This window comes from Aedes albopictus, chromosome 3 (genome assembly GCF_035046485.1).
Source record: "Aedes albopictus strain Foshan chromosome 3, AalbF5, whole genome shotgun sequence".
NCBI lineage: Eukaryota > Metazoa > Arthropoda > Insecta > Diptera > Culicidae > Aedes > Aedes albopictus.
In genome coordinates, this window is record NC_085138.1 from 165,740,888 (window position 1) to 165,762,527 (window position 21,640).

The 21,640-nt window shown below is 41.5% G+C and overlaps 2 protein-coding genes across 2 annotated transcripts in view; one reads left to right on the top strand and one right to left on the bottom strand.

Moving 5' to 3' along the window:
* The window catches only part of LOC109422636 (structure-specific endonuclease subunit SLX1 homolog), a 51,903-nt gene that overhangs the window by 26,545 nt on the left and 3,718 nt on the right, over positions 1–21,640 (top strand). The window lies entirely within an intron of this gene.
* LOC134291783 (uncharacterized) overlaps positions 2,372–21,640 on the bottom strand; it is a 320,651-nt gene continuing 301,382 nt past the window's right edge. Inside the window, exon 2 of the mRNA XM_062859979.1 lies at positions 2,372–8,823. Within this exon, the coding sequence (XP_062715963.1) occupies positions 5,185–6,102 (918 nt within the window). The 5' untranslated portion in view covers positions 6,103–8,823 and the 3' untranslated portion in view covers positions 2,372–5,184. The remainder of the gene's footprint in view (positions 8,824–21,640) is intronic.

A 21,640-nucleotide genomic window follows, 5' to 3' on the forward strand; every position in this document is an offset into this window, starting at 1 on the left:
TACTCTCAATCTACAATTTATGTCTTTTGTTTGTTTGTTCAAACCTCATTTATTATGTATTCCATATGTATTAACGTTAAATATAGCTGCTTCTTTATTCAAGAATCTCTCCAGTTATTATTGTTCTTCTTATACATTTCCCGCTATTGTTACCCGATATACCCCAATGATATTTCCCCTTTCAAGATTACTTTGTATTTCCCATCATATTATTCCCAATATATCAATTGCCCAATTCTTCATTCCCAATTTCTATATATCTTTATCAATTAATCATTTGCTTAGTTATCTTTCCTCATCCCAAATTACCCCTTTTCAGCTCTTCGGTACATTCAAATCGTTCTTGCATTCAAACTCATGCCGAATTGATGGACGCATTTTTGTTATAATTCAGCTGTACAAAATTTCCCGAAAACTTATTTTCATTATCCTGATTCATTCATCATCATCATTTCTTTATGTCTCTCCATATTCTCATAAAGTTTATTTATTTATTTATTGCTATTATCATCATTTTTTTTTTTAATTTTATTTTTTTATCAATTCCTTTTAAGTTGTTACGATATAATTTCAATTAAGTTAATTCGTATGCTCTCCAATCGTTAACCGCTTTGTTGTGAACCTTACTACAATTATATATGTTAATTGTTTATTTAATATAATAATTCAATTAATATTCCTAGCTATCCTACGCAAGCCTCTATCCTAACATATTATTCCTATGGTATTTTTTTTTAACAACATATTTAGTAACTAATATTTACAAAAATCATTCGTAATTAGGAAATAATTGGTTTTTCAATACTTACATCAATTTATACATTGACGACTACGCATAGCTAATCAATCATTATACTTTTTTAACCTATTATTGTGGACTTTTTCAAATTTGTTCCCATTTTTAATAATTGTGGTTTGTTCGCTGGGTAGGTCAACTACTGCGTATGGGCCTCTCCATTTACTTTGAAGTTTTTGACCTGTTCCTGTTGGGATTGCTTGAACTAAAACCAATTCGCCCCACATAGGTTGCCATTCTTCGGTATTCTTGTCATAAATAATTTTACGTTTCTCTTTGGAAATAATCAAATTTCTTTTGGCGTTTTCATGCAAATTTTTAAGAATTTGTTTCATTTCGCAAAAATAGTCATTATATGTTATATCTGAATCAGTTGGAGTGTATATGGATGTATATATGCCTTTCTTCCATATAAAAGTTCGAACGGACTGTATCTGGTTGAGCTATTATTTGTAGTATTACATTCAAAAGTAAAATAATCAGATGTTGGTCCCATTGTTGCGGGTTTCCTCCGACAAATTGTCGTAAATATATTTTCAATTCTCTGTTTGATCGTTCTACTAGATTGGCTTGTGGATGATAAGCACTTGTATTGATTTTTTTGATTTTCAAAATTTTACATGCGTGTTTAAAAAACTTGCTCATGAAATTTGCTCCTTGGTCTGTCACCAGTTCCAACGGAGAACCGAATTTACAAATGAATTTTTCGACAAAAGTTTTAGATACAGTCTCCGCTTCTTGATTGTCCATTGGAGCTACTACCAAAAATCTTGTAAGGTCGTCCTGCATGACCAGCGCGTATTTGTTGCCCCATTCAGATTCTGGGAGAACAACAATGTCCATATATAATTTTTCAAATGGCTCGGATGACGTTGTAGTTACTTTTAACGGAATTCTGTTGGATTTACAAATTTTATTTTTCTGACATGAATCACATTGTTTTACGTAATTCTCGATGTCTCTTCTCATGTTTTTCCAATTAAAAATGAGACCAATGCGTTTCCGCATTCGCCTTGCTCCAACATGTCCGCCTAAAGGAGCATCATGGAACTCTCGAAGAATTGTTTCGATATCTTCATTACGTACTTCAGTGCGTTCCGAATCTGCGTTATAAAGGCTTAACGTAATTTGATTTTTCAAAGCTAAAAATTGAATCATCTCAAGTACTTCAAATTGTTTAATCTTTCTGAACGAAATCAAATGAATATTTTTGGACGCTGTTATCGGCGTTTTATTTTGATTGAAGCAGTTGCTAAGTTTGTAAAAGAATGTTTTGGTATTAATCATTGAATTACTTTTGCCTTCCACAATAATTCCGAATAAATTACTATCTGGAATAGAAACAACTCCATCTTCGCAAAAATCTTTCAGTCCATGGGGTAAATCAATAATTTTTTAAATTTCATTAAATGCTGATCTGCTATTCAAAATTACAATGTTACAATCAGCATCTGCACTTTTCAAATTCCTAGAAATTTTCAATCGATTTACATCAATTGGATTATTCTTGGACATCTCTAAAAATTCATCATATGCGCTTGCTGCAAATGTATCATTGGTGTGCGTTTAATTGCATAAATCCAAAACGTCGGCCATAATGGATTCTTCAACTTCAGCCTCGTCCGATATCGCACTCGTACTTGCTGGAGGTGAATTTGACACCTTGTTTATGCCGCGTAGGCATGCTCGTAGGTCAGAACCCGTGCAATTATTATTTACGCTATCATTCATATAGGTCATCTTTTGCGTTTTTGTTTTGGTTCCCTCGCTTTCATGGTCCCGGTCAGCGATCGCGCTCCCGTTACTGCGGCACGGAACGGTGTCTTTTTCCATCAGCTGTTTGTTTGGAAGATCGCGGTCGCGGTGCTTTGGGTTGGATACGTTTTCTTGTTCTGCTAATTTCTTTTGCTGTCGTGTGACCACAGCAATTAATTTCGACTTTGCGGTTTTAATTTCATCGGCTGGATGACTTTGCTCTTCTGATTCATTGTCTGGATTTAACCTAGAGAGAAAATCCGCTACAACGTTATCCTTTCCTTGTTTGTATCGAATATCGCATTCCAATCCTTGCAATTTCAAACGCAAACGTGTGAGGACTGATGAAGTTTCTTTTAGATGCCATATTGAGATCAATGGTCTATGATCTGTGTAAACAATAAATCTCTGATTGTAAATATAATGACGGAAATAATTCACTGCCCATACTATGGCCAGTAATTCTTTCTCAATTGTATGATATTTTCGTTCTGCTCCAATAAGTCCCCTACTAGCGTAAGCTATGGGTCTGTCAATTGATTTTTCATTCGATAAAACTGCCCCAATAGCGTATTCACTGGCATCTATCGTTAAAACAAATGTGTCCTTGTAATTTGGTCTCACTAGCAAAGAGTCAGACGTTAAAAAGTTTTTCAATTCTTCAAATGCTTTCTGACACTCTGAGGTCCAGTTAAATTTTACATTTTTCTTCAATAGATCATTCAGAGGTTTTCGTTTTTCTGCAATTCCTGGTATAAACTTACCATAAAAGTTAACTGTTCCTAGGAATGATCGCACTCCTTTTACAGTTTTTGGAATTGGCATTTCTCGTATAGCCTTAATATTACCATCAAGCGGACGAATACCATTTTTATCAACTGTATGTCCTAAAAAATTTAATTCGGTTTTCAAAATTTGGCATTTTGTTGGTTCTATTTTTAAATTATGTTTACGAAGAGCTTTCAAAACTTTAATCAGATTCTCGTTATGCTCTTGAATTGTTCTTCCAAAAACAATGATATCATCCAAATAAACGATTGCTTTAACATCTTCAATTTCAAATAAAACTGTGTTCATCAGTCTTTGAAAAGTCGAGGGACTGTTTCTAAGCCCCATAGGCATTCTCGTGAATTCAAAATGACCTTTGGGTGTAGAAAATGCAGTTTTTGCAGCATCTCTTGGGTCTATAGGAACTTGATAAAATCCCGATTTTAGATCGATTGTTGAAAAGTATTTGCTATCACCTAGGCTATCCAATATTTCATTTATTTGTGGAATCGGATACACAAATGGTTTAGTTATCAAATTCAATGCCCTAAAATCTACTACAATTCTATGCTTTTTGTTTCCTTCTTCGTCTAGATCTTTCTTTGGTATGCATAAAACAGGCGCATTCCAAGGACTTTTACTGGGCCTAATAATCCCTTGACGACGCATTTCTTCAACTTCCTCATTAATTTGTTTCTTCGTTGATTCAGGGAACCTATACTGCCTTTTATTTATTGGAACATTAGTCGATGTTTCAATTTCATGTACTGCTGCATCTGTTACTGTCAGGTGATCCCCTTTCAAATAAAATACATCACTATACCTTGCCATTATATTTTCCACTGCGTCGTAATTGGCGCTTTTCAAATGCTTCAAATCAATTGTATCTAGCAATTTTTCGATACGATTTTTACCTTGTATTTGTTCATAATTCAAATTATCTGTCAAACTTAGATCTTGGTTTGAATCTAAATCCTCCGGCGTATATTGATTCCCGGCCTCTACATTCTTATTGTAACATCCATTATTATAATATTCTTCATCAAAATGTTGATTTATACATTCCTCGTCCTCATAATACTTCTCATAAAGGCACATATTGCATGAATAATCTTTTTTCGGTACGATTGGCTGTGTAACTATTTCATCATGTATGACTTCATCAATATCAAAATTTACTTGACAGCTTTTGTCATTGTTATCATATTGTATACAATTACTATTATCTTGTAGATCAGTCTGACAAGATTTATCTGATACCATTACGTACTTTGTTGTTGTAATATTGTTAATATTATATTCTACACTATCTGGTTTGCGTAGGGCTATGTAATCAAAGTTCTGGCTAATATATAATGTATGCTGTTTCAAAAATTCTGCTCCTATGATACCATGTACATTTAAGTGGTGAACTAAATAAAATTTTATCTTATACTTGGACTTCCCAATTATTAAACTAACTTCAGTAGATCCGAGCGTTCTTGTTTGACTTCCATTGAATCCCGAAATCAAAAACTTTTCAGATTCAGAATAATCTATGTCTGTTGCTCCGATTCTAGGGGCTGCATCCCATCTTAATATGTTTAGTTGTGAGCCTGTGTCTATCATGTAATTGATTTTTGTGTATGGTCTTTCTACAGTGGGCATATTTAACATAAATTGATTATTGCCCGTCCAATGTATAAATACTTTTTCTTGTGCTGGAATGCATTTATCAAATTGAACCATTTGTTTTTGTGGTATGTTATAACTCTTATTTATGTTCATGGGCATCATTTTCTTATTACTTGCAGCATATAAGCGCCTTTCTAAATTATTTTCTGATTGACGGAGTGATCGGACGCAATTAACGAACCTCCGGTTATTTAGTTTTTTCGCTCATCATAGCAAATGTTATTGTTTTGAATTCCCATGTTGCGTTCATCAAAATTTCTGTTGGTCCAATAAGGCATCTGGTAATCACCACGATAAATTTCTTGTTGTCCTAGATATCTATAATTGTTAAAATCTTTTTCATAACCTATTTCGCTCTGGTTGAATCTACTTTTATCGTAATGGAAGTTGTGATCAATACATTGTGGATTACTGAATTTCTGTTTTTCATTTTGTTGCCTGTAAAATTCTGCAGTGTGGGAATCCCTCAATCTCTGCTCGATGCGTTCTTGTTGTTCCACATCGATGCATTCTTCTTGTAGGTAATCTACCAAATCTTCCAATGAGTCTTCTTTTTTCGTTTTTGCAAAAATTTTCAAATTTATATCTTCCAATCCCGCTAGAAAATGTATTCTTAAATGTCTTTGAGCGTATGACTCAATTGTAGGATCTTTAATATAATCTTTTTCGAATTCATCAATATTCCTCTTAAGTTGAAGAACGCGATCTTTGTAGTTTTTAAAACTTTCACACTTGCCTTGTTCAAGGGTCTCTATTTTATTAAACAGTTCTTCCAATTGTAAACTAATTCCGAATTCTTTTTGGAGATTATCTTTCACTTTATCCCAAGTATTTGCAAGAATGTTTTTAAATTTTAACGCTGCTGGGCCTTTAAGTTTAGACAGTGCAATTTGAATGAGTACGGTTTCTGCATTTTTCCTTTCCCTAGCATCAGTTATCCGTTTTATGGGTTTCAAAAAACAATTTATTTGATATATGAAAGCATCTAATTCACATGCACTACCATGAAATTCTGGAATACACTGTATAGCAAAATTTATTGGAAATTCAAATCTAGCGTTGTTCGCTCCACTATTGTTGCCTATTTCATCCATTGTATTCGTGGCCATTTTTATGTTGATATTTTTACTGATTTTTTTTTTTAATTCAAATTAACACGACCTTATTATCGCCGGTCTGCTGCATAGTACAAAATTATTATTTTTTTTCAACTTTTGATTGATTCCATTCCATTGTAATGCTAGTTTACATCTGAAAATCATGTTTAGTGTAAAATTATGCCCTAAGTTCGAAAGCATAAGGGAAAAAAAATACAGTAGAGCTGGAAATATTTCCGATATCCCGTACAAAGCTGGCGATTTTGAATCAACATTGCTACAACTGATAAAGATTTTTTTTTTTTGAAAGAAAAATACAAATCTTGATTTATTGAATATTTTGCTAAAATTTAAGACGATTGTTCCTTACACTTATCAATATCCAATCTGACGAAAAAAAAAATCAGATGTTCAAAACATATTACATTCAGCTTCCTATTATTGCAAAAAAATATTGAAAATTTGTGAATTGTAACTTGAGATATTTAAATTTTAGTAAATTCAAAAAAAAAACTTGGTTGCGATTGTCTTGTATAATTGAAAAAAAAAACTGTACTTCTTAGTTTCCTTGTTCTAAACACGGTCTCAAAATAAGCACGTAATTATGCATCAATAATTTTAATCGTTAACAGAAGTCCGCGACTTTCCTTTAATTTTGTTAACTAGTGTTATTTGTTCGTATTTTTCATTCACTTGTTCTTCTTGAAATCATTATTATTGTTATATTTTTCCATTATTTATTGAAAATCACTATGATTTCCTTTTTTTATAATTTTTTTGAATAACTTCTTTATTTTTTCCCACAACAGTATTTCAATTAAAATGTTTTTGTTTATATCGTAAAAATTTTTCATCATTTCAAACCAACTCACAAAAATTTAAACCATCTCAAAACACTTAATCATTAAAAAGGTTAATACTCACGATACCATCAAATAATGCAGGCTGAATGATGTCCATTGGTCCAGACTCTCGGTTCCATACACAGGTTGTTGCGTTGCCATTTCCAATTCCGTGCTACGTTGTATTCCACTATCACTTGCGCTGCCACGAATTTCATCTTTTCCATCCAGTCTGTAACATTGTTTTCTTCTCAATTGTTCAAAACTGTTCAATGTTTATGGTTTGCACTGATTTTGACACTGATTTCTTCTTCCAGTCAGAAAATTGACGTCCCGCTGTTCTAATTGTCGAACAGTTTTTCGCTGTCACCATATGAAGCGCCCTGTACCGTCCAGGGGCTGCATTAAACACAACACGGAATGTGATATCTTTCATTTCATAACAGTCCGACTATATCTTTTTAATAAACTATATTGAAGTATCACAAACCATCACTTAACTTATATTACAACGATTCACTTTTTCTTATATCACCTTTCTGTATTTCTTCACCGAACTACTAAATTTAACAATCTAGAAACATTTCTACCTTCTTCTTGACCACTACTAAGTCCTACCTGCAGCCTTAGGACAGTATCTAGAGGTGTCCCACATGGGAGCTCAAGACTTATCCGATGTGCTGCCTGCGTTAACGTTGTCACCGAACTCTCGACAACTGGCCCCGACTGAAGCCAAAGCCTCCGTATTTATAGCCAAAATTTCCTAGCAATACCCGAACCAGCTTGGGCGTGTCTAAAATTCCTACGATCATTCTCGTCTTGCCGAAGATGTCATGATAATTCCTAACAATGCCCGAACCAACTTGGGCGTATCCAAAAACCCTACCAAATGAAAATACTAATAAGTCCAAAACCTAGACCTCTACCTATCCTACTTGTCCTCATCGTGATTAAAATCCTTCTCTTCTTGAAAACATCACGACTCTTCTATCTTGGGCGTATCCCAAGCCCTACCAAGAATATTAATGCCAACGAAAAACTTAAATCTCCTAACCACGCCCGACTTGGGCGTGTTCGCACAAAACCTACTGAGAATCTTTACACAAAGGCCTACATCTTCTAGCCCCGCCTCACTTGAGCGTATACAAGGCTTGGGTGTGTGAAAGAATTGAACCCCACCATCGACGTCATTATCATTCTCCCCATCATCATCATCGTCACCATCATCATCCTCATCGTCTTTGGAATTTGGCACCAAATTCTTCAAAACAAAGCAACCGCCTTGTTATTCAAATGTACCCTTGCTTGTGCACAATGAACCCTAGCCGGGTCCCGGCCACGGATGTTGGTTGAAATTGTACTCCACATTCTTTTACTCGAAGTCAAAACAAATCGAGTGCAAAACAAGTCCGGCGCCGTATGCCGCCAATACGGTGTCTCAATTTCAGAACATTCCAGCTAAGGTTCACCTGAGTTCAGAACCTTAGCCGGCCAATTCGGCGCCTTGATTTCGAAACAAAAATAAACAATCTTTGTTCCAGCGCGATCAATATGATGTCGCGGTTCCATATCATTCTTTCGGGTTTATTACCCATCGTTGTCCCAAGCGTAATTGAAATTGCATCACACCGACCGGACCTAACGCGTTGCAACACGATCGCACCCGGCCACCACCGGACGATGATGGGTTATAAAAACTAAGTCAATAACGAATGGTGCGATTTTTGTTGCTTCCAATATGCCGCGCGTGAGGTAGGTAGACCCTACGATGAAAATTGAATCTAAAATCCCCCGGGCAGCTGTTGGGAATGTGGGGTGAAAATGCATTTTTGTTTCAGTTGAATTGACTTTGAATATCGGAAGGCGTGGGAATATTTAGGTCTTTGCACACCTCTTGCGCTTTTTTAGTTGTAATTTAGTCGTTAATATGACGATTGGTTCAAATGGCATAACTTTCGATATAGTTGCATACAAATTACAGGAACTTATTAATGTCCAAGTGTGTTGCTTGGGAAACTCATAATCCCTTTTTGTAGAAAATAGCTCTTCTTGTCCAGCATCGTCGTTATTTATATCTGGTTAACCAAACTATGAAGTATTCAAGTGAATAAGATCACTTGAATACAAAGATGGCCGCCTTGCAGTTTACTTGAATCTGCATCACAAAATAAAATTAATCTGAAAATGAAACTCGTTGATTGTACATATTATTTTTCTTATAACTTGGACTTAATGAAACCAAATCATTGTGCTTCCTGTTTCTGGAGCAAAGTATGGTTGTTCCTTGGCCCTGAGTCATTCGGCGGAATCTGCTTCGATTTCTGCTGCTCTGTAAAATGCATCTGAGTGAAATTATGGTCACTCGAATCACTTCAAACTGGAATGTACTTCCCCATAAAAGCCAATGCAAGCGACTCGTCATGATAAACCCTAAGAAAATCCAGCAACTATTTGGTCTCAACATGTACATCGATCTAATAACTGGATACTGCCCCTGCAAATACCATCTACAAAAGATCGAAGTAAGTGATCCTAATTGTCGCTTCTGTGAAGAGGAGACAGAAACTTCAGAACATATCTGTTCCCGATCGTCAGAACAAACACCGTCTTGTTAGTTGCAGACTTAGTAGCTACAAGCTGTAATTTATTAGATTAGTTTTAGTCAGACATCAGTTAACAGTATACAAAACAGACTTACAAATTCAGTATTCTTCTGTAGCTTCTAGATGGGTCGGTAACCGAGGAATAATGTGGATTATACAATCTGTACAAATTACATAATTGATTATAGGTTATGCACTGTTTCACACTGACTGAATAGTGAAAGTAATTCTTAGTTCAATACAAAACGTACCTCGACTGACTGGTAATTACACTAAATGTGCGATGCTGACACTGCCAATAATAGGTTTAATTCTTCGCTAACTTAAAAAGGAATAAACTTAATACAAAGTTCAAGCATTTACAGTCCAAAAACTTACTTCAGATAATCAGAAAATTCCACTACTATTTTTCACTACTAATGCCTATCAAAAGTGCTGACTGTGCACTGTGTACAATATACTCTGAATGAATCAGCTCTTCTCCTTTCTGTCTGCTGCTGTCCGAACTGTCAGTCTACTCAGCGACAGCCGCTCAGTTGCGAGGGAGCGGACGGTGGTTTCACCGTCGTTTCGCGGTCAACAGTGTTGCCGGTAACATCCCCCGCCCCGCGAACCACTTCCGTTTCCGGCGCGACTTCATCCTCTTTCTTGTCGTTGTTCGTAACATCCAGGACTGCCAGCTTCACTGCCGGCCTGGTGAAGACTCCTCGAGCTGTCTGTACTACTGCACGTCGAACTTGGCTTGATTTGTCCGGAAAGACTTCCAGAATCCGTCTTCTTTCCCAACTGTTCCGTGTCTGCTCATCTATAATCACGACTAGGTCCCCAGGCTTCAACGGTTTCACGCTCTCGAACCACTTCGTCTTCCTAGTTAGCATTGGCAAATATTCCAACACCCATCTGCTTTATGCCGCTTGAACTGTACAGTAAAAGTGGTTTGGAGTGAGCGCTTCTTGATCTGCTGCTTCTAAAGGAACGTAGGTCAGTGGACGACTGTTAACGATCCCCTCTGCTTCCAGCATTATGGTTTCGAACACCTCGTCACTCGGATGATGCGGACTGTCGGATTACTGCTGCCATTGCTACTTTTACAGACTTCACCATCCGCTCCCACGGACCTCCCATATGCGGGGCTGCAGGAACGTTGAAGTGCCACTGCGTACGGGCGTTAGTGAACGTAGCCGCACAATCCTCGTTGATGGCCTTGATTCGCTGGATCTCTTCTTTTAACTGACGACTGGCTCCCACAAAGTTGGTACCGTTATCCGAGAATACTTCCATCGGGGCTCCTCGACGGTTCACGAAACGCCTGAACGCCATTACGCAAGACTTCGTTGACAGACTGTGTGCTAGCTCCAGATGAACAGCTCGAACTGTGAGGCACGTGAACAAACATATCCACCGCTTCACAATACTGCGACCGACTTTTACTTCGAAGTGACCCAGGTAGTCCACGCCGACGTACGTAAATGGACGAATGAAGGGAGTCAGACGCACCTTCGGAAGCGGTCCCATCATCGGTGGAACTGGAGCTGCTTTTTAATCTTGCAGTACTGACAGCTACGACATACGCTCCGCACTACTGTTCGCATCCTCGGAATGTAGAACCGTTGCCTCAACTCGTTGCACACTGTCTCGGTGTTCGCGTGCAGGAACTGCTGGTGGAAGCTGAGCACAACGAGGTATGTGATCCGATGACTTCTCGGCAACACGACTGGATGCTTCGCTTCGTATGAAATCGATGGAGCTTGTTCGATTCTGCAGCCAACCCGTAGAACTCCTTTTTCGTCCAGAAATGGAGACAGTGTACGAATTGAACTGTCTTTTGCCACACTTTGTCCTTCTTCCAACCGCTGAACTTCTTCCGGATACGCCTGTGCTTGCGCCTGTCGCCAAAGTGTTTCTTCAGCTTTCGCAAATTCACTCTGGTTCAGTACTTTAAGCGATCTTGTCCCGCTCGTTGAATGCTTCCATACTGCTACAGCTCGGTGAACATATGCTGTCGCACGTAGCAGTCTGTTCCAGTTGGAAAATCGTTCAATATCCATCACTTCCACTACTGTTCGGTGTACTGCAACGATGCGAATTTCTTCGGTGGTCACATCTGCTTCCGCTGTGTCTCCTGGTCGTTCCGTAGGCCACTGACTTTCCGGATCTTGCAGAAATGCTGGACCCTGGTACCAACGGCAATCCGGGTCGAATGAAGGCCCCCCATTCCATTTCGTGGCGTCGTCCGCAACATTTTCGCGAGAAGGAACGTAGCGCCATACATCCACACTGGTTAATGACAGGATTTCTCCAACACGGAAAGACACGAACTGATGATACCGACGACTATCGGAGCGAAGCCAAGCAAGAACTGTTGCTGAATCTGACCAAAGGAAACGTCTGTGGATATCGATGCTAAGGGCTGAGCAGATGTTCTGTAGTAGACGGGAACCCATCATGGCAGCCTGAAGCTCCAAACGTGGGATGGATAGCGTTCGTAGAGGTGCAACTTTTGTCTTTGCTGCAATCAACGAACACTGACTCTCTCCGTCCACCGTCGTTCTAAGGTAAGCCACACACGCACAGGCTGACACGCTCGCATCTGTGAACACATGGACCTGAATATCGCTGACTTGCTGCGGACAGAAATCCTTGAAGAAGCAGCGAGGAACGTTCACTTCGTTGATCTGCCGGTACTGTTCGATCCACCTTATCCAAAGCTCACGTGGCTGCTCTGCAATAGGCTCGTCCCAGCTAGTACGTGTTCGCCAAATCTCCTGCATCAGGATCTTCCCTTGGACGACGAAGTGTGCAATAAATCCTAAGGGGTCGTAGAGCTTCATCACAATACGCAGGACTTGTCGCTTCGTTGGTGCTGCCCAATCGGCACCTAATACTTCCTCCAATCCCTGTTGATTGAATGTGAATGCGTCTTCCGACGGGATCCATGTGACGCCCAGAACACGTTCGCATATTCGGTCTTTGTCTACTGGCAGTGGTTTACTGATCGCTGTACTCGTCTCTCCTAGTCGGTCTAACACTGCCTTCTCGTTGGACAGTATCTTCCCAAACTGGAAACCGGCTGCTGCATGGATAAGTGCAAGATACCAACTGTACTGCTTCTTCCACCGAGTTGACGCTGTCGAGGAAGTCATCCACGTAGTGGTTCTTGGTCACTGCTTCCACTGCTCTGGGGTATTGTTCGCTGCAGTCGGAAGCATTCCAGTTCTTCACAAACTGCGCTGTACATGGCGAGCTGGTTGCACCGAACATCGCCACGTTGATCACGTAGACTTGTATTTCTTCCTCCGGATTACTTCTCCAAAGAAAGCACTGGGACCATCTGTCTTAATCGCGAATCAGGATTCGGAGAAACATTTCCCGAATGTCAGAGCACACGGCGACTTTCCCCTGTCTGAATCGCAACAAAACGTCCACTAGCGACACCAGAAGATCAGGACCCTTGAGCAGCATGTCGTTGAAGCAGACTCCATGGGCGGCCGCATCCCATACCATCCGAATTTTGCCAGGCTTCTTGGGATTGATAACTACTCCCAGCGGTAGAAACCAGACACGTCGAGTATCCAGACTGCTGACCTCTTCCTGTGAAGCCTTACTGATGTACTGCTTTTGCTCGTAGCTGTTGATCTGTTCGTTCACTCTTTGTCGTAGTTCCGAATCTCTGGACAAACGCTTTTCCAACCCTAGGAGTCTGTTCATCGCCATCTTGTAGCTCTCGGGAAAGTGGATATTGTCCTTTCGCCACAGTAAACCAGACTCAATTCTAGATCCTCGGCGGACTGTAGTTGTCTCCAAAATGCTGCGCGCTCGTTGATCTTCGTCTGACTCAAGGTGCTTCGTGACCACAGCTTCTTCAACGGCGAAAAACTTCTTCATCGAATCATACAGATCACTGTTACTCATCTCTTGACCAACGTGCAGATTCAGCTGTTCCACGGATCCTTTACTTCCAGAATTTCTTCCGTAGACGCACCAGCCGAGGCGAGTTTTCGTTGCAACTGGATCGCACCTTGCGCCTTCGCGAAGCTTCAGACTGGTAAGAAGATGCACGTGCTCGATGCCGATGATCATACTGGGTCTTGCATTCACGTAACTGTTGACTGGAAGACCTTGCATATGTGGATAGGATCTTGACAGCTCGCAATAGTTTAACGTTTGACTAGGAAGTCCTAGCTCACGAACCGTCCGTACGTTGCTCAACTGGAATGTGTTTTGCTTTCCAACCCCGGAAATCTCCACGCTGATCCTTTTGGAACTTTTCTCATGTCTGCCGATCTTTCCGGTCCATCCTAACCAAAGGTTGTCCGGCTCTCCATCAATCCCCAACTGAACTGCAATTGCCTCTTCCAGTAAAGTCGACGATGATCCGTCATCCAGGAACGCGTAGGTTTCCACTTGTTTCCCATCTCCGTAAAGCGTGACTGGCAGATAACGGAAGAGAGAGAACGACTTCGTGTGGTGGTAGTTGTGCTGTATCGCTTCGGTTGGCTTCGTTGTCTCAGCGGATTCGCTTCGGCTTGTCTGGTTACTGTGCAACAGCATATGATGCCGAAAACGACAGCCATCCACGCCACACTCCTTTTTCGAGTGGCATGGCCATTTCCGATGCGGTACTAAACACAGACGACACAGATTCTTCTGACGCATGGCTTTCCACCTCGCTCCTATATCCAAGGACTTGAAACTGGAACAGTTCAGGATCTGGTGGTTGTCCTTTCCGCAATACGAGCAGGCTTTTGAAACAGATTTTTCTGTTGACGTGTCCTTCTCTTTCTTGGCGGCATCGGACGACTCGTTGGCGTGAGTGAAAAGCTTCTCCCTTGGCTTCGGCTTCTCCACGCGGGCTTGCTTGTGTTGGTTTTGTGCGCAGTCCACGTCGATGGTAAGCTCCGACGCCAAGTTCACAAGGCCTGCCATGAAACCGTTGAATGTCGCCAGGTTGACAAATGCAACGCCTTGCTTGTAGGTTCCCCACTGCATCTTGAGAGATGTGGGCAACTTATCGACCAACTCCAGAAGCAGCATTGGGTTCGCCAAATGTGCTTGCTGATCGGCCAAGATTATGTGATCGACCAAGTTCTGAATGGCCAATCCATAGGCCACAATCGTATTCAGGTGCTTCGCTTTGGGGGCTGGCACGTTCCTCACCTTCTTCAGAAGCGAACTAATCAGAATCTCCGGTCGCCCGTAGAGTTTGTGGAGCGTATTCATCACATACGGAACAGACGCTGGTAACAGCAGACGACTTCGTACGGCTTCTAATGCGGAACCTCCCAAACTCCGTTGTAGACGGGCCAAATTCTCCGCGTCGGTATATCCGCACACCTGTAGAAGATAGGCCACTCCTGCGGATCGCCATTGAACTTGGGAAGCTCACGAGGCATTACCTGACGCGCTGCGAGTTGAGCACTAGTTGGTCCTACTGCAGGACTCGATTGTGTTCCATTCGGCAATCCAGCTCCCGCAAATGATGGTCCAAACGAATTCGTTACTGGTAGAGCCGACGAATAGCCTAATGGTGCGTTTCCTTGAAGAACTGCTGAACTATGCGGAACTCCTGGATGCGGAACACTACCGAAACAGCTTTGCGATGAATTCACTCGAACGAAATCTCCAGAAACTACTGCATTCGTTGGTGCTAGTTGTGCCATTGGAGCGGCCGTGTAGTACGGATGACTTCCGTAAACTGTTGACATCAGACCGCTCGAACCAACAAAGGATTGCGATGTACATGGAGCTGAGGACACTACTGTATCCCGTTCAGCGAACGTGACCGCCACAGAATCGGTATTCCCGACTCGAATATCTTGCACTTCCGGAAGAACCACATTGGAAACTGCAGAAACTGCTGAAATAGGCGGAATCGATGATGCGAATTGCCTAGCTGCTAATGCTGGAACAGATGCCATCGCAGAAGTTCCTTGTCCGGAAACCAGCTGTTCGTATGATTTCGCCAAAGTGGGAACATTCCCAACTATTCCTGAGACAGGAGGACACAATAGATTCACGTTTGACGGAACAGAAACATCCGGTAACAAAGCTGGTGATCGTAATTCGCGAACCACTGCGGCTGGTTGACTTGATTCACCGACTGTGTGAACCGGCAGGGCAACTTGATTTACCGACGACGATGGCTTCGACTGTCCAACATCGTCCACCACAGCTCCCTTCAACCACTTCTCCAACTGATCACGTTTACTTTTCACACTTACTCCAGTCTGTTTACTTTTTCCGCTCACTCCACTGCGCCTGCTAGATGAATCCTTTTCGTCGGCAATCTGCATTAGTAGGTTGTACCGCTGCTTCAAATACTCCTGCTCTTCGTCCAGCTGCTTCAATTTGGCTGCTTCCTCCATCTGCAGCTTTTTCAGTCGGGCTTCTTCCTTGGCTTCTTCTTCCTTTTTCTTCATTTGCAGCTCTTCTTCCGACCGCAACTTACTCAGCCTACGTTGTTCCTCCAGATGCTGCAAGCTCAGTTGCAATCGTTGAGACGCACGACTACTGCTTTTACTCACTGAAGATTCATTGAATGACACTCCCGACTTCGACGTAACATCGGTGCCATCCCAATCGGCAAGACAGTCACTGCACTTCCAGCTCTTATCCGCGATTGACTGATTGACACCTGCGCACAGAAAATGTATCCACGATTCACACACATCGCAACAGACCCAATTATCATCGCCCACAATTTGATTACATTTTTTGCACGGATTATCTTTTCCCCCCGTGTTGGTAACATTGCTCTTTTTCGGCATAATTAACTCTAACTGCCCTAGCTAAACTGTCTACCAAACAAGCTTACTGTACACTGTCGAATTGCACGGGCCACTACTGTGGGACGGGATCCGAGATGGGAGCAAAAAAGGAAATCTGTACTGACTTGGATTAACTGCAATCAAACCTCCGACGGCGGCGGCCGGGGCGATGTTGGTCGTCTTCAATCGTGGGTCGTTCAGTCGGCGGACGTCTGTTCGGTTGCTTTACTCCTCAGCAGGGACCGGCGATGGGCAACAAACATCCAACTTCGGATGAATTTCTTGTAGAATGTTCCCGATCGTCAGAACAAACACCGTCTTGTTAGTTGCAGACTTAGTAGCTACAAGCTGTAATTTATTAGATTAGTTTTAGTCAGACATCAGTTAACAGTATACAAAACAGACTTCAGTATTCTTCTGTCGCTTCTAGATGGGTCGGTAACCGAGGAATAATGTGGATTATACAATCTGTACAAATTACATAATTGATTATAGGTTATGCACTGTTTCACACTGACTGAATAGTGAAAGTAATTCTTAGTTCAATACAAAACGTACCTCGACTGACTGGTAATTACACTAAATGTGCGATGCTGACACTGCCGATAATAGGTTTAATTCTTCGCTAACTTAAAAAGGAATAAACTTAATACAAAGTTCAAGCATTTACAGTCCAAAAACTTACTTCAGATAATCAGAAAATTCCACTACTATTTTTCACTACTAATGCCTATCAAAAGTGCTGACTGTGCACTGTGTACAATATACTCTGAATGAATCAGCTCTTCTCCTTTCTGTCTGCTGCTGTCCGAACCAAGATGTTTATAAGGAAGGTGTTAGCGTATAAGCAGTAAGTGGATGCGGGGAGTGCGGCACACTGCGGGGGGATGGAGGTGACAGCTGGCCAGTTTGTTTATGCTGCAGAACGCTATAGCGTTGCTGTGCCGCATCGGCAACAACATTATCCACACGGATAACCAATGTTGACATATTTCCATGGCACTCATAAAATGAGTACTATTCCCCCAGGTTTAAAATTTGCTCGTGCCCCGCATTTTTATTAATTATGAATACAATGGTGATTTCTTAACCAAAAGAGAATGCTTTGCCGAAAATATTGCAAAATATTTGCTTTAGTGGGTGTACGAGCTAATTTGCAATCCGTGTAAGTAGGAAACATTCGATGAGTGTCATGGAGTTTGTCCAATTTTAGTGCTGAGATAGTTAAGCGTGCATGGTTTCTGTGGGGTTGCTACGTTGCTAGGACTGAAAGTTTTTGTTTGTCATCTCACCAGTGAAAAAAATTGAATACAAACTTGCCAGCTGTCGTTAGGTTTTCCAACATGGCGGATGGTGGAATCTGACATATTGGATTACCTTCCTTTTACTTACCTTGGTCCGAACTGTCAGTCTACTCAGCGACAGCCGCTCAGTTGCGAGGGAGCGGACGGTGGTTTCACCGTCGTTTCGCGGTCAACAGTGTTGCCGGTAACAATATCCTCTGTTATTGTAGTGCACTCACCTATCGTAGGTTCAAGGCTCTTGACAAACCCTTCTTAGGACTTGCTGTCATATGATTCTTATTCCCCAAGGACGTGGTTGGCTTTATAAACTAGTTTCATCAGAATGCGGGAACACACTGTAAATCATCAATACGCTGGTCTTGGGTTCTATCGATACTAAGGTATCTCAGCAACAAACATGTTACTGAGATACTTCACAGAAAAATGGTTTATCACAAAATAATTTTAAAATCTGGTATCGGGTCCAGAGATAGTTGTTCCTGAACCTTCGGGAATCTAAATACGTTTTCGGTAATAACACAAACAAAGGTTGACAAAAAATGTGGCCTTAATGAAAAATCGTTGAAAACTTCTTAGGATCTACGAAACTATTCTTAAAAACATGTCATTATTCAGTACAAAATCCGATTCAATATGAAATTTCAATAATTATGTTCGTGTCGCGGATTTGTTTCTCGAGTAGCGGATTTTATTTCCGGAGTCGCGAATTTCGCGGATGATATTTTGGAAATTTTGTAACAGCCCTGCAAATAGGTCTAGCAATTATAGGCAACGTTACTCTGTATATGACGGATATGACTACTATTACCCTATTACCAGTGTAGATCTGAAGTTCTGTTTTTCTGAGTCGTTTGTCTGAAATGTTGGAATTGTTAGTACAACTCCATCAGGTTCATAAATTCTATTTGCTCACAGTTTACTGCGAAACTACTATTGTACATCCGTAGATTGTAAGGAGTAAGTAGACAATTTGGACGACCCTGAATGTCCCAAAGTGAGTAAGTGTTCAAGTAGATTCGCTAATCATAGTTGATTATGCAACGTTACTCTGTATAGCAGGCGAATGTAGACCTGTCGGAGTAGTTAGGAACATCCCAAATGAATTTAGAAATGGTTCGTACAATTCCGAAGAGGGTCATAGATAGGTAATAGCAGGTCAGGTAACCATAGTTGATTATACAACGTTACTCTTTATAGCGGAAATGACTACTTTTACGCGTATCGATCTAAGATTCTAAAATCCAAATTAGATTAGCTGACCTTACTTACCTTACCGGTCAGGCTAAGGCCGGGGTGGCCTCTGCTGTACATAGTAGCCGCCTCCATTCCACTCGGTCCATGGCTGTTTGTCTCCAGTTCCGCACTCTGCGTAGGGTCCGCAGATCGTCCTCCACTTGGTCGACCCACCTAGCTCGCTGCGCTCCACATCTTCTTGTACCGGTCGGATGACTCTCGAAAACCATTTTAGTCGGGTTGCTATTCGACATCCTGATGACGTGACCCGCCCAACGTAGCCTCCCGATTTCTGCGGTATGGACGATGGTTGGTTCTCTTAGCAGCTGATGCAGCTCGTGGTTCATTCGCCTTCTCCAAGTCTCGTCTTCCATCTGCACTCCGCCGTAGATGGTACGCAACACCTTCCGTTCGAAAACTCCAAGGGCGCGTTGGTCCTCTGCACGTAGGGTCCATGTTTCGTGCCCATAGAGGATGTCCGGTCTAATCAACGTTTTGTAGATGGTTAACTTCGTGTTACGGCGAACTTTATTCGATCGTAGAGTTTTGCGGAGTCCAAAGTAAGAACAATTGCCTGCCACAATGCGCCTCTGAATTTCTCTGCTGGTGTCGTTGTCGTCGGTCACCAGTGAGCTCAAGTACACGAATTCCTCAAACGCCTCGATTTCATCACCGTCGATATGAATTCGGGGTGGCGGGCGCGGTGATTCCTCCCTGGAGCCCTTTGCCATCATGTACTTTGTCTTCGACACATTAATGACTAATCCGATTCGCCTGGCTTCACTCTTTAGTCGGATGTACGTTTCCGCCATCGTCTCAAATTTACGAGGAATAATATCAATATCATCGGCGAAACCAAGCAGCTGAACGTACTTCGGGAAAATCGTCCCACTCGTGTTTATCCCCGCTCTTCGTATTACACCCTCCAAAGCAATGTTGAACAGCAAGCACGAAAGACCATCACCTTGCCGTAACCCTCTGCGAGATTCGAAGGGACTCGAGAGTGTCCCTGATACTCGAACTACGCACATCACTCGATCCATCGTCGCCTTGATCAACCGTATCAGTTTTTCCGGGAATCCGTATTCGTGCATAATCTGCCATAGCTGTTCTCGATCGATTGTATCATACGCCGATTTGAAATCGTTGAACAAGTGATGTGTGAGCACGTTGTATTCGCGGCATTTCTGCAACACCTGGCGGATGGCGAATCTTATAGGCAGCGCTCAGTAGTGTGATCGCGCGGTAGTTTCCGCAATCCAACTTGTCGCCCTTTTTGTAGATGGGACACACGATACCTTCCATCCATTCCTCCGGTAATACTTCCTCCTCCCAAATCTTGGTAATGACCCAGTGTAGTGCTCTCACCAGTGCTTCTCCACCGTATTTTAGAAGCTCGCTTGGTAGTTGATCTGCTCCAGCGGCTTTGTTGTTTTTCAACCGGCCAACCTCCTCCTCAATCTCTTGAAGGTCAGGGGCCGGAAGTCTTTCGTCCTGTGCACATACTCCTAGATCTGTTACCACGCCACCTTCGGTACTTGCAACGTCGCCATTGAGGTGCTCATCGTAATGCTGCCGCCACCTCTTGACCACCTCACGCTCGCTCGTGAGAATATTCCCGTGATTATCTCGGCACATGTCGGCTTGTGGCACAAAGCCTCTGCGCGAGCGGTTCAGCTTCTCGTAGAACTTTCGTGTGTCCTTAGCGCGGTACAGCTGTTCCATCGCTTCGCGATATCGTTCTTCCTGCTGGCGCTTATTCATCCGGAAGACTGAGTTCTGCCTGTTCCGCGCCTGTTTGTAACGTGCCTCATTCGCTCTCGTACGGTAGATTGGATGACCTGCAATATCCTAATAACATCAATGAATGGCTTCCGAGTGTCCAAGAGATTTATGGATCACAGCAAATTTCGTAATTTGGCCCCAAAGGGTTAAACTGATTTAGAGTATTTTTTCAAACCGTCCTACCATTCCTGGAAGATTATTAAAACATTATTTTCGGTAAGGTCCATTTTGAGTCTCGTTTATTTCGTCTTAGTCCTCTAAGCCTTCTAAGGAAAATACCCTTTTCGAATGAGTGTAATTAGTTTTGTACCTTTTAATTTCGTCCTATTGTGCTTACCTTTTGAAAGATACGCATGTTTCGACTAACACTTGTAATCTTCCTCAGTGTCAGTTATCCACTCAAATCACTCCAGGAATTCTTTCAAAAATTCGATCAGAGATTCCTTCAGAAATTTCTCCAGAAGTTCCTTGAATAAAAAGCGATGCCATAGCAACTTTCAATTCTTCCAAAAATTTCACAAGGAATTCCTCCAGAAGTTTCACTAAGACTTGTGTAAGAAAGTTTTTGAATAAATACCTCCAGGGATTTCTTTAGAAAATCCTTCAGAGAATTACCCCATTTTTTCGGGATTTTTCTAGATTTTTTTTTCGAAAATCCATCGGAAATTCCTTTGAGCATTCTCTCAAACGATCTTCTAAGAATTTATTCAAAATCTTCCTCTGGGGTTACTGTGGAAATTGCTCCAGGGATTTTTTTTTTTTGAAAATCTAAATTTCTGTCAGAAAATGTTCCTGTATTTTTTTTAATTCCTCCAGGAAATCTTTAAAAAAATGTATGATCCATTTGGGAATTTTCTGCAGGGATACCTGTAGAAACTGCACTAGGGGTTTCTTCACAAATTTTTCGAGTGATTCTTCCAGAAGATCTACTAAGGATTTGATTCCTTTCGAAACTTCTCGCGGATTTATTTTAAAAAAGCATCCAAAGAAATTCAGATGGAAACTTTTCACAAAAT